The sequence below is a fragment of the Coregonus lavaretus genome (assembly GCF_964263955.1).
Source record: "Coregonus lavaretus genome assembly, chromosome: 7".
NCBI lineage: Eukaryota > Metazoa > Chordata > Actinopteri > Salmoniformes > Salmonidae > Coregonus > Coregonus lavaretus.
In genome coordinates, this window is record NC_139994.1 from 26,539,660 (window position 1) to 26,553,404 (window position 13,745).

General features: G+C 44.2%; 1 protein-coding gene across 1 annotated transcript; it reads right to left on the minus strand.

The window, feature by feature from the left end:
- Positions 1–4,601: 4,601 nt before the first annotated feature.
- Positions 4,602–11,590, minus strand: LOC311132112 (E3 ubiquitin-protein ligase RNF139-like). The gene is made up of 2 exons (XM_084165307.1): positions 11,257–11,590; positions 4,602–8,787 (listed from the first exon to the last, which is right to left on the minus strand). The coding sequence occupies exons 1-2, from the start codon at positions 11,417–11,419 to the stop codon at positions 6,935–6,937; spliced, it is 2,016 nt and encodes a 671-aa protein (XP_084021433.1). The 5' UTR covers positions 11,420–11,590; the 3' UTR covers positions 4,602–6,934.
- Between the last annotated feature and the right edge of the window lie 2,155 nt (positions 11,591–13,745).

Here is a 13,745-nt window from a genome sequence, read left to right on the forward strand (position 1 = left end):
TTCTGATGTCAAGTCTCGCACACCCAAATACCTCTCTGCAGCTGCCACCACAACCTCAATTTTCTTCGACTTACGTTCCATCCCTGCAGTACAATTAATAACCATTGCTATAAATGCTAAAAATCCAATCTTACCGAAACATATCATATCACTTGTTGGCCTATCCCTCTGTATTGGTACATACCTACTACTCTCACCACTCCTCCCCTTGACCCATCTTCTTCTACTTTCTTCACTGCCTCAGCATATGACAATTTATTCACTACTCCTACCCTGGAAACCTCAATCTGCCTCTCTCGCACGGGACATTTCTGATCCCCAGCCCCATGGGCACCCCTACAATTAGCACATACCACTACTTTCCACAATGATACACATTCCTTTGTCTCATGCCCTTCTGCACACTTCTCACACCTTGGAACCTCCCTCATACACACTGCTGCCACATGCCCATAAGTTTGACACCTGTAACATCATAATGTATTCGGCACATAAGCTCCTACAGGATAACTTATATATCCTAACTTCACTTTGTCAGGCAAAGACTCAACTTCAAAACTCAAAAGAACAGACAATGACTTATGTTTCCCCACCCTGTTTGCGTCGCACCAAACGACGAGCATCACAAACACCGGGAATCTTCCCCTTCAGTTTGTCAACTTTTACATTTACTGCTACCCCAGTAATCACTCCTTTCAATGGCGCCCTTTTCTTGAGAGCGAAACAACTCACAATTATTTACCCCATTTGTTTAACTCTGAGCGCCTTCTCCATATGACCAACAGAGACACAAACAATTACCACTTCTGGTTACCGTCACCGATTCCACTATACCCAACGCTTTTTTCACCCATCCTGAAACCACAAATGGATCAGCCAAAGGGGTCCACTTTTTCCAAAAACGTTACTCCTACTGTCACTAACTTATCTTTATCCTGACCCTCTTTGCAAGCCTCGGGCTCCGAGTACTTCACCCTCATTCACTTCCATTTCTCCTCCTGTCTTCAGCTCACTTTGCTTACATTTCCTACAATTTTTCTTTAACAAACCTTCTCCCTTTTCCCCGCCATTTTTTACAGACTCAAGCTCTTCCTCCCTCTTTCTCGTAGACCTCCTCTGCCTCTTTTCCCCTCCATTCATCCTCCGTCATCCAAGTATATGTCTCCTTATGATAATACTGCACTTCTCTGTTTCTTGCTTTCTCAAGGGACGCCATTTACAAGGCTCTCCCCCCTAAACCCTGGTCTCAACCAAATTTCCCGAAATGCAACCCAAAACGTATCAAATTTAAATGAATCAATGTCATTACAAATATAAAATACATTTTTTAAATGTACATACATTCGGCTAAATCGGCAAACAAATATCCAACAACTAGGGAATCATCCCGTGCTGTCTGTTTGTAAAGCAGTTACTAAAACTGCTGTTATGTTACCACCTTGTGGTTTAAAACAGGATGTGCTACTCAATTTATTTCGAGGCATTTTTACATTAGTAGCCACGTTTGACAAGAAGTACCTTTCTTTTACCAAAGAATGTGTAATAATTGCTGCATTGTCAAGCATATATGTGAGGATTCAGCATTTGGTTTGTAAGGCTTGAATTTGGTTTGTGTGTTGTAGGCAGCGTTGGACAATGTTGTTCCCTAATCCCTGGTAGTTCCTCCTATGTACTTGTCAAAACAGCTCAATGTTCATCACTGCTCATCATGTCATGCTGTATTGAAAAGGGTGCGTTCACTACCGTGTACTATAGTGTTTGAAGTAATTATTGGGTACTTATTGACCAAACCACTATTAAAGATGATTTTATTAACATGTTTTTTTTAACAAAAGGCTAAATGAACAGCTTTACCTTTAATTAAAAAGCAAACAACTAAACCAATAATCAAAGTCCTTCATTGCTGAAACAAACTGAAAGCACAGCTTTCAATTCCTGATTAGGACAAGTGATACTTTCAGTAGTTTCAACTTACCATTATTAATAATAATTACTATTGTATTGAAAATAACATTGTAAACTTTAGTTGCTTTGGAAGCTGTTGCCATTTAAAAATAATGTAATTTTAGTTGTGCCCTTTTAAAACTGCAATAGTGTGGATAAAAGCCAATTTATGCTTGATCCAAAATGTGGTCGGAGGGTGTGACGCAATTGCGTATCCTCCAGAGCCATGCAGAGGCCAAATCAAGCTCACCTGGCGCCTCTCAAATTTTGTAACAATGCTGAGGGCTCCGAATAGCTCTGCATTGACATGATTGGTTGACGGTAGGTGGGGCGGTACGTCCTGTATAAACACAAACTCACTTCCTTCACAATAGCTCTGCTCCACTGAGGGGAAGAAGTATGAATGCCCTGAGGTCTGCATCACAGTAAATTCTGTACAGCCACTTCAGAGAGCAGATTGACCAGGCAGAGCCTTTAAGCATCACTAACGAAACCATAGCTGCGTGCAGTAGTTTGGGGGTGCTGCATATTTTATTATTATTGTATTTTCAAGTGGGGTGCTGAAAAAATATTTTTCCCAGGGCTACGGACACTATTGGTCCACTAGCACTATTAAAGTGGAACTGACAGTATTTTAGCAACATTACATCGTATTATAATCTGTTCATATACACCCCCAGGAAGAATATGACACCTTTTAAAACATATTCTGACAAGCGAGCACTTAGATATGGTCATTTTCACATTTTCATAAATTCTAAGAATGTTTGGGAATTAAGTATACTAAGGCATTTGTGAAAATTCTACAGCAATATAGAGCGGGAAAGCAGCCGTGCGTTTGGACAATTAATAGACACTGCAGTAAATAAAACCTAATAAAAACATCTGTCTCGTCCAAGACCGGAGTCTACACAGACCGGTGCGCCATAGCCAATCAGAGCTACAGTAGGCCTTTATGCAAACAAGCCATTTGCCAAACAGGCCTGCCATCATTCACTTTGAACTGGACTGTGTGTTTACAGGCAGTTGCAACAGCGCGCCTTTAGATCATTAGAACGCATTCGCCAAAAGCCACATACAGTGGGGAAAAAAAGTATTTAGTCAGCCACCAATTGTGCAAGTTCTCCCACTTAAAAAGATGAGAGAGGCCTGTAATTTTCATCATAGGTACACGTCAACTATGACAGACAAAATGAGAAGAAGAAAATCCAGAAAATCACATTGTAGGATTTTTAATGAATTTATTTGCAAATTATGGTGGAAAATAAGTATTTGGTCAATAACAAAAGTTTCTCAATACTTTGTTATATACCCTTTGTTGGCAATGACACAGGTCAAACGTTTTCTGTAAGTCTTCACAAGGTTTTCACACACTGTTGCTGGTATTTTGGCCCATTCCTCCATGCAGATCTCCTCTAGAGCAGTGATGTTTTGGGGCTGTCGCTGGGCAACACAGACTTTCAACTCCCTCCAAAGATTTTCTATGGGGTTGAGATCTGGAGACTGGCTAGGCCACTCCAGGACCTTGAAATGCTTCTTACGAAGCCACTCCTTCGTTGCCCGGGCAGTGTGTTTGGGATCATTGTCATGCTGAAAGACCCAGCCACGTTTCATCTTCAATGCCCTTGCTGATGGAAGGAGGTTTTTACTAAAAATCTCACGATACATGGCCCCATTCATTCTTTCCTTTACACGGATCAGTCGTCCTGGTCCCTTTGCAGAAAAACAGCCCCAAAGCATGATGTTTCCACCCCCATGCTTCACAGTAGGTATGGTGTTCTTTGGATGCAACTCAGCATTCTTTGTCCTCCAAACACGGCGAGTTGAGTTTTTACCAAAAAGTTATATTTTGGATTCATCTGACCATATGACATTCTCCCAATCCTCTTCTGGATCATCCAAATGTACTCTAGCAAACTTCAGACGGGCCTGGACATGTACTGGCTTAAGCAGGGGGACACGTCTGGCACTGCAGGATTTGAGTCCCTGGCGGAGTAGTGTGTTACTGATGGTAGGCTTTGTTACTTTGGTCCCAGCTCTCTGCAGGTCATTCACTAGGTCCCCCCGTGTGGTTCTGGGATTTTTGCTCACCATTCTTGTGATCATTTTGACCCCACGTGGTGAGATCTTGCGTGGAGCCCCAGATCGAGGGAGATTATCAGTGGTCTTGTATGTCTTCCATTTCCTAATAATTGCTCCCACAGTTGATTTCTTCAAACCAAGCTGCTTACCTATTGCAGATTCAGTCTTCCCAGCCTGGTGCAGGTCTACAATTTTGTTTCTGGTGTCCTTTGACAGCTCTTTGGTCTTGGCCATAGTGGAGTTTGGAGTGTGACTGTTTGAGGTTGTGGACAGGTGTCTTTTATACTGATAACAAGTTCAAACAGGTGCCATTAATACAGGTAACAAATGGAGGACAGAGGAGCCTCTTAAAGATGAAGTTACAGGTCTGTGAGAGCCAGAAATCTTGCTTGTTTGTAGGTGACCAAATACTTATTTTCCACCATAATTTGCAAATAAATTCATAAAAAATCCTACAATGTGATTTTCTGGATTTTTTTCTCTCAATTTGTCTGTTTTAGTTGACGTGTACCTATGATGAAAATTACAGGCCTCTCTCATCTTTTTAAGTGGGAGAACTTGCACAATTGGTGGCTGACTAAATACTTTTTTCCCCCACTGTATACACCTGAATGGATTTCTGCAAATATGTAAATACCACAGGAGTCATCTTATATTTAGGAACTTTACAGTCCTATTGATCAAACAACCATGAAAAGGTAGGCTCCCTCTCCCTCAGTTATGCACATCAACAACAAGATTAACAACTAATGCTAGCCAGAGCAAGATGAGCTCAAATCTAACGAAGGAACATTTACATTACATTTTAGTCATTTAGCAGACGCTCTTATCCAGAGCGACTTACAGTTAGTGAGTGCATACATTACTTATTATTATTTTTATTTTTTTCTTCATACTGGCCCCCCGTGGGAATCGAACCCACAACCCTGGCATTGCAAACACCATGCTCTACCAACTGAGCTACATCCCTGCCGGCCATTCCCTCCCCTACCTTGGACGACGCTGGGCCAATTGTGCGCCGCCCCATGGGTCTCCCGGTCACGGCCGGCCACGACAGAGCCTGGATTCAAACCAGGATCTCTAGTGGCAGTGCCTTAGACCACTGCGCCACTCGGGAGGAACATTAGATAAACCATCTCAAACTTTTTCCCTTTAGTTGCCCGACAAAGTTGCACTGATAAACGATGGGGAATGGTAGCCTACTCGTCCTTCTGCAGCTTGCCTGCCAATGCATTAATTATTGTCCCAACCAAGCACCCACGCTAACTGGCTAACTTGCTACTTCCAGACACAAATGAGAGAACACCTCACTCTGACCATTTTACTCGCCATAGCTGGTTAGGCTGTTTACATGTTATCTAAAGCTTTCATGACTAACTATTACTTTTTTTTGCCTATTTTTACTGACACCGTTCATATCTAACAGGTGTTGCACGTTCGTAAATTCATCAGTTATTCTGCGCTCTGGCACACTCAGGCGAGAGTGCTCTGAAATCAGTGTATAGCCTGAGTGAATTTGCGAACGCAAGAGATGTGCTAACTGGATAACAGTCATTCAAGTTCTTGCTAGCTAACCAAATGACATTTGCATCTCTAGCTGTGTATAGCCACCGAAAAATTATATGAGGGGAAAAAGTCAGTCAGTCACTCACTCCTCCAATGACATTACATCCTCCTAGCAGCTAACTATCTAGCTAACGTTAGGCTGTGTTTTTAGCTTGCTACATAAATAGATACACTAGCCTATTCGCCACATAATGACTGACTTGTGATCATTGCCCTTGGTAGTTTGATTGACATTCCCAGCCTTAGTTACATTCGTCCGTTTTTGTCCAAAATATTGAGTAATTGAAACTGAAACAGTGCATCCCGAATGGAGGCAGCAAACAATGTACCAGGCCAGCTGTGATTTACAACCTGATAGCAATATTTTTTAGACTACCAAGAAATGTATTTTTGAATTTATTAATCATGCAGTGTACTGCATCCATCTATTCTGCCAACAATGCCTATGTGTACATCATGGAATGATGAGTCAAATAGAACCTATTTTTAAAACCTAAAAGTTGGTTTTATAGCATAAACTGGGAATTTGATATTTTTGACTGACATTATGATTGTCGGTTTCACATCTGCAAAGTAGTTAAAACGCTGCCAGTTCCACTTTAAAGGCCCAGTGCACTACTTTAGTGAAAAAATAGTCATTTTTTATTCATTATTGTTTTTATTCATATTTTTCAGGGGGTGCTGTAGCACCCTCAGCACCCCTTCTTCCCACGGCTATGAACACAACTATTTGAACTGAGCTAGTTGAAATGAAGAGATCACTTAACTAACACATTGTCTGAGCAAAACATGGTGCAATTTCATTTTCAAGGTAAGACTCAAACATCTGTTGAAATTGAGTAAAGTAGCGTCTCAAAACACTCATTTGAATACAACCTATTTTCTAAGGGAACGTGTATTTTTATTACATGTACAATAACGTACACAATTTAAGCAAGGTCACACAAGAGACCAGTAATAATGATAAGAGGTATATCAGTGATTACAGTAGCACGTCACGTTTAAATTTAACCTCTTCTTAGCGCAGAGCTCTCTGCGCTGCGGAGCCCCTCTCGGCTCCTAGCTTACTTTCTTTCAGCAAAACAGCAAACACACGACCAACGGCATCCCTACAAAACACAAGGAATGTGGGTCTCACACTGAACTGCACCACTTGGGACACCCAACCACCTAGGCACACTCAATCATGGCAGTTACACCTCTGCAAGCCCTTGGAGGAGCTAACCCAAAGACAAACAAGAAAGGAAACAAATCTAAAAAAGAAAATAAATGACATCCCTGATGTTGAGAAAATTATGTTTTTAACTTAAATATATAATATATATTTCTCTCTATACTCTGATCAGTCGCCATTAGAGTCTGTGTCATCATTAATATAGTCTTCCTCTATAGGCGTTTCCCTGTTCTGTGTCCCCCACTCATCCTCATCATACTCAATACTGTCATTATCCTCCAGTAGTTCATTCTCAGGTTCAGGCCCACCTGCGGCTGCTTCGTCCCCTGCCCCGCCGGGCTCTGCAAACTGGCCTAGGTCCCCGCCTGGAGCCACGTAGCCGTTGTTGTTGGAGAAGGGTGCCCTGTCCCGGGCATCCTCATCAATGTACACCTTCTGGTGGCACATGGGACATGTGTCCTGGATGTAGAGCCACTTACGGAGGCAGAGTGCGTGAAAGTAGTGTTGGCACGGCGTGATGCGTGCCGACGTGGTAAACTCCTGGTAGCATATAGCGCAGACGTCCTCAATGTCTCGCAGCTGGTCGCCCTTCATCTCCGGCAGGGAGTTTATCTTCTTGACGGCCGTACGGCGGTTGATGAAGGTCTTCCAGCCGTTCTTGGCCTGCAGGTAGATATTGAAGTAGGCGTGGAGGCACATCATGCAGGCGCGGATCTTGCTGCCAGCCTCAAACATCATGGTGTAGGCGCCATTGCCAAACATGATGACGCCAAAGACAAACTCAATGACGCTGCCCATGGAGCGCACGATGTAGACGTAGTCGTCCAGCTTCTCCCACAGCACGTTGTAGTAGCCATCCACCATAAAGAGGCCGTAGACCGTCAGCGACACCACCACCTTGAGGCAGAGCTCCACACAGAAGGCAGTGACGGCGAACAGCCAGGTGTTGAGGGCATAGTGGTGCCATAGGGCGTAGCTGAGCACGACAGGCAGGACGAAGAGGCAGAGCGACACCAGCAGGACCGGGAAGTGGCGGCGAAAGGAGGAGACGTGTGAGGCACTCAACGACATGAGCACAGGGTCCGTCATGCCATGGATGAAGTGCAGGATGGCAGTCAGCAGAAGGCACATGTTGCGGCTGAGCCGCACCAGCCGTTCCTCAGGGTCCAGGCCACTGAGGCCCGTTTGCAGGGCCAGGATGAAGAAGAGAACGGGCGCCACGAAGCCCAGCCGCTTGTCCTCCTCCTCGGTGGAGCCGATGAATGCTAGGATGCTGAGGCCCAGGTAGTGGGCGATGGAGGAGATGACAGCGCTCATGCCCAACACTGTCAGCATAGAGTCACAGCCGCTGATGATGAGGTTGCTAAACAGGTCCCAGAAAACGTCCAACGTCAGGTAGCTGTGGTCACCACTCTCGTGCCGCACCACCTTGACCACGTAGACCAGGATGATGGCCTGCACTGTCATGCGCGTGAGCCAGAAGACACGCAGCACGTCCGGGAACCGGATCCTCTTCCAGGTGTCCTCCACCAGAAGCTGCAGCCCGTAGATGCGGTACATGTGGCGCACCAGCAGATAGACGTAGCGGCAGGAGTAGTAGAACCACTTGAGCTTAAGGGCCAAGCACACAGCTGTGTTCAGAGCCAGAGCCAGGCCAGAGGCCACCGCTACCAGTTGCCGTACGTCCACGGGAAGCTCGATGATGAGCCCCCCCAGCGGAATCATAATATCCAGGACCATAAGTGCAGCAAACACAGACTGAAGGTTTAGCAGCACCACATAGCCAATGCCAAAAAGGAGTTGCACCACAGCCATGCCCAGCCATAGGGTGGGCCCGTTTCGTGGTAGGAGTCTGAAGCCCAGCGCTGCTTTGTAGTAGGCGCTGTAGAAGTCTATGTGAGATGTGGCGTAGTAGTTGATAAGAACGGCCACCACTCCCAGGAGCACAGAGAAGAATAGTGTGTAGACCTTGAATAGGGCCTTCTGTGATAACACCAGGACCACACTGGAGACAGTGATACCTGAAACAAATTGAAACCTTAGTGTCAACATACACAAATTGTTTCTGCAGTGCATACAAAAAAAAAAAGTTATCTTCATGCCGTCACGTGAAATAAACCACCTACTGATTTATGATAAGGTTTAGAACTACAGTTAGCTGGAGAGGAATCAGTCATTTGGCAGTATCTTACTGTTTAGCAAACTATTTGCCAGAAGATACCGACCCTACCGTTACTCTTGTTTACACTGAGCTGCACTGGGGTCGGAACGCAATGATGGTTACATTGAGACACTGTGGAGCTGGCGCAAGATATGGGTCTGAAAACGTACCTCAATGCAGGGATGGGATATGCCATTGTACTCCAAATAGAACCTTAATCCACACTGCTCCATCAAGAGAAGTTTGAAATATGGCTAGTTTTCGGACAACTGCCCTTTTTGTCCTAATGCTAGCTAGCAGTAGCCATTATGGGATGGCACGTCACATTGAACAACAAATGAGCTGATTGGCTGACACTGCCATTCCAAAATGGCTGCGGTGGCTACTGATAGCATACGGACAAAATAGGCAGTTCTCCAGGAAAACAAGCAGTATTTCAATCTTCTCGATGTATCAGTGTGGATAAAGGTAAAATGGAGTACAGTGGCATATCCCATCACTCCGTTGAGGTACGTTTTCAGACCCATATCTCGCGCCGGCTCCATGGTGTCTTAATGTAACCATGATTGCGTTCCTACCCCAGTGCAGCTCAGTGTAAACAAGCACAATGGTAGGGTCGGTATCTTCTGGCAAGGCAAACTATAAATGTGCCTGAAAAACATTATATAGGTCTAAATGACATGTTTGCAAGGAGTGAGTAGTATGGTACACTACATGACAAAAGGTATGTGGACACCTACTCGTCGAACATCTCATTCCAAAATCATGGGCATTAATATGGAGTTGGCCCCCCTTAGATGCTATTACAGACTCCACTCTTCTGGGAAGGCTTTCCACTAGATGTTGGAACATTGTGGCGGAGACATGCTTCCATTCAGCCACAAGAGCATTAGTGAGGTCGGGCACTGATGTAGGGTGATTAGGTCTGGCTCGCAGTCAGCGTTCCAATTAATCCCAAAGGTGTTCGATGGGGTTGAGGTCAGGTCTCTGTGCTGGCCAGTCAACTTCCTCGACAGCGATCTCGACAAATCATTTCTGTATGGACCTCGCTTTGTGCACGGGGATATTGTCATGCTGAAACAGGAAAGGGCCTTCCCCAAACTGTTGCCACAAAGTTGGAAGCACACAATCATGTAGAATGTCATTGTATGCTGTGGCGTTAAGATTTCCCTTCACTGGAACTAAGGGGCCTAGCCCTAACCATGAAAAACAGCCCCATTGCGCATGGTGATCTTAGACATGGCTGCTCGGCCATGGAAACCCATTTCATGAAGCTCCCGACTTACAGTTATTGTGCTCACGTTGCTTCCAGAGGCAGTTTGGAACTCAGTAGTGAGTGTTGCAACCGAGGACAGACGATTTTTACGCGCTACAGCACTCGGCGGTCCCGTTCTGTCAGCTTGTGTGGACTACCACTTCGCGGCTGAGCCGTTGTTGCTCCTAGACGTTTCCACTTCACAATAACAGCACTTACAGTTGACCGGGGCAGCTCTAGCAGGGCAGAAATTTGACGGACTGACTTGTTGCAAAGGTGGCATCCTATGACGGTGCCATGTTGATAGTCACTGAGCTCTTCAGTAAGGCCATTCTACTGCCAATGTTAGTCTATGGTGAATGCATTGCTGTGTGCTTGATTGTATACACCTGTCAGCAACGGGTATGGCTGAAATAGCCAAATCCACTAATTTGAAGGGGTGTCCACATACTTTTGTATATATAGTGTAACTTGCAGACTAGGTAGGTAGGCTGGTTGTCATGCAAACATTGTGTTGGACTTGAGGGCAGTAAGTATGCCCAAAAAAGTCACTGATCAAACACACAGAGGTCAGCAAGCTAGCTAGACGTTTGTTTGACATCTAAACGTGTTTGTGACAGTACTGACAGGCCAAGATGAAGGCCACACCGTCAACTATTTGTCCTTTATGGACAAAAGAGGTTTAGCCCATACTTCACAAGTTTACTAACTACTTGGCCCGAAGTAAAATATCTTACAACACCTGGCTGGCATTCATTTGTCTGATAGACAGGCATTTGACCAAAATATTAGTTAACGCATTACTTAGTTTGCTAGCTAACTGTACTAGAAAGAATAAAATGAGTTAGTGTATTGTTATTAGCTACCTAGCTTGCTAACAACTGCGCAAAACAAGGTCTTCAAGTTATCGCAGGTAAATCGGCTTTGGAAGGAGTGGACTGTAGTCGAGGCCCTTCGCCGTTGACATGTGACGCGGCTCAGCCACCCTGACTTGTGCAATATTAGTAGCTAGCTAACTGTCAAGAGGGTGACAGTGGCTCGCTTGTAGCGGTCCAAAACTAATAATTATCTTACCCATGACTCGGATTAAAATCTTCCCCGCTGTCCCGGCCCATCCTGACCCAGGATCATAGTAAGAGTTAAAAATGGCGTCGATAATAAAGATGCAAGGGACGCGAAGCGCCACATCCAGCACGGTCAAGGCTTGTTGGCCGATTCGGACATGAGCTGACGCCATTGCTTACGATGTAAGTCCTGGAGGACTCTGTCACTCCGTTTTCAGAGTTAAAAACCCCAACTTCTGGCTTCTTTCGGTTTCAACTTCCCACACGTTATTTAACGGGGTCCGTACAATCCGTCATATTCGCCAGTTCCTATGCAAATAACGCGGAAGTTGCTACTCTTTTTGAACCCCCTCGGACACAGATAGAACAATGAGACAGATATTTCACCGGATGTATAAGTGTGAAGCATCCGGTTGGCGTTTCCTTTCCCTACCAAATATGGCTGTGAGACGAAGCCCAGTGGCTGGCTGTGGGAGAAGATGGAGCAAGATGGATTTTGGCCGACATTCTGCAGATTTTCTACCAACGAAACGTTTGATCTCAATACAGTTTTCTGTTTTCAAAACTATAATCTGTTAAGAACAGAGTGGACTAAGTTTAGTAGATTTTACCCTTTGCCAAAGTTTCTAAATGTTGTGTTTTTTTAGAAGGAGTGCAAGGGCGAATTGAGTTATTGCACACGCGAACTTCGCAGAGTAGGCGTTCCCTAACGGAAGTATGCAAATACATCCTAAAACGCGGCAATAGGCTTTCACTAGCTCGTGCTTGGCTCTGCCCACCTCCTTGCTTGTTCTGCCCACTATGATTAATTTCTCCCATTGGAAACGATTGGCCGTGGTCTATCTTGGGTTAGTTATAAAACTCTTTGCCTCGGACGTCAAAAGATGTGGCCTGTGACGTTGTCGACGTGCCTTATGGCACTTTCAAGACAACAGGGAACTCGGGAAAAAACGAGGTCAAATCATGACGTCAGTGATATTCAGGTCTGAAAATTGGAGGTCTAGAAAGATGCCAGAATTTCCGACTTGGAATTCCAAATTAGATTACCGTCCAAAATAGTTTTTCTTTTGAGTTCCCAGTTGTCTTGAACCACTGAAGTTGGAGATTTCCGAGTTCCCAGTTGTTTTGAATAAGCTATTACAGCAAAAAGAAAGGAGGACAAGGGCACTCTTCATATAATTAATGAAAATGCCTTTATTAGTATGGCATGTTCAATAGAAACAAGGTTTTTTTTTTTTATCCGACGCGTTTCGGCTGCATGGCCTTCCTCAGGGAGCACAAATAAATAATACAATGTCCTCTTTTGAACAGCTTTTCCAATTAGCCCTAATTTGAAGAGGGAGTGGTTACAAAGTTGATTGGACACACCTAGTAAGCAATACTATACACATTAAAAAGTGAAATACTGTAACTATGTTATCATACAAATACAACTCCAAGTTAGAAGTATCAGAACACTTAGAAAGGTAGTTCTAACCTTAAATATGACTAGGAAAAGTGTCAAAAATAAGAAAGCAATATATTCCATAGTACACTAGAAACCAGCAAAACATGAACAACAACAGTCTAAACATAGATGAGGGCAATTGAGCACAATGTCCACTAGATGACAGCAAATTGACCTATCACAACCCTACAGGAAGGGTGAGAAATCCATATCTTCATTTAAACAAGAGTATTTAGTGGCCTGTAGTTTGTAAATCCAAAAACTTTCCCTTTGGTTTAACTGTTTCAGATGGTCCCCTTTTCTAATAGAGGCCGGAATATGATCAATACCCATAGCTTGTAGGGAGGCAGGGTTACCATGGTGTAAGGACTTGTAGTGCCTTGCCATGGGGTAGTCTTCATTGCCTACCCGTATGGTGTACTTGTGTTCCGCTAAGCGGTCTTGAAGGCGTCTCTTTGTCCGTCCAATGTAGAACACCTTGCACTGTGGACATTCCAATCTATAGATGACATGAGTGGTTTTGCAGTTAATGAAATGCTTGACGTAATTCTCCATTTTGGAAGCTGTGTCAACAAAATACTTTTTCTGTGCAATATTTCTGCAATGGTTGCACTGGTTACATTTAAAAGAGCCCTTGGGTTTGTCGTCAAGCCAAGTTTTTTGAGAGTCACCCGGAAGATAACTGTGGACTAATTTGTAATTTAGGGTAGGACATCTCTTAAAGCTTATGACTGGTGGCTCAGGAAAGACTTGGCATAGTACCGTATCACTTTGGATAATTCCCCAATTATTTTTAATGATTATTTTAATGTTCTCTGCTTCAGTGCTGTATTTTGTAACAAAATACACTCTCTCTGATGTATCACGAGGCACTCCCCTTCGCAACAAGTTCTCTCTGTCAAGTAATCCAGCCCTTATACCTGCATCTTTCAGGACCTGAACGCTGTAACCCCGATTCAAGAAGCGATTCTCCAATTCAGCAGATTTGACACTGTAGTCTGTTTCCTGATCGGAAATTCTGCGGACTCTTTGGAATTGGCCATATGGAATAT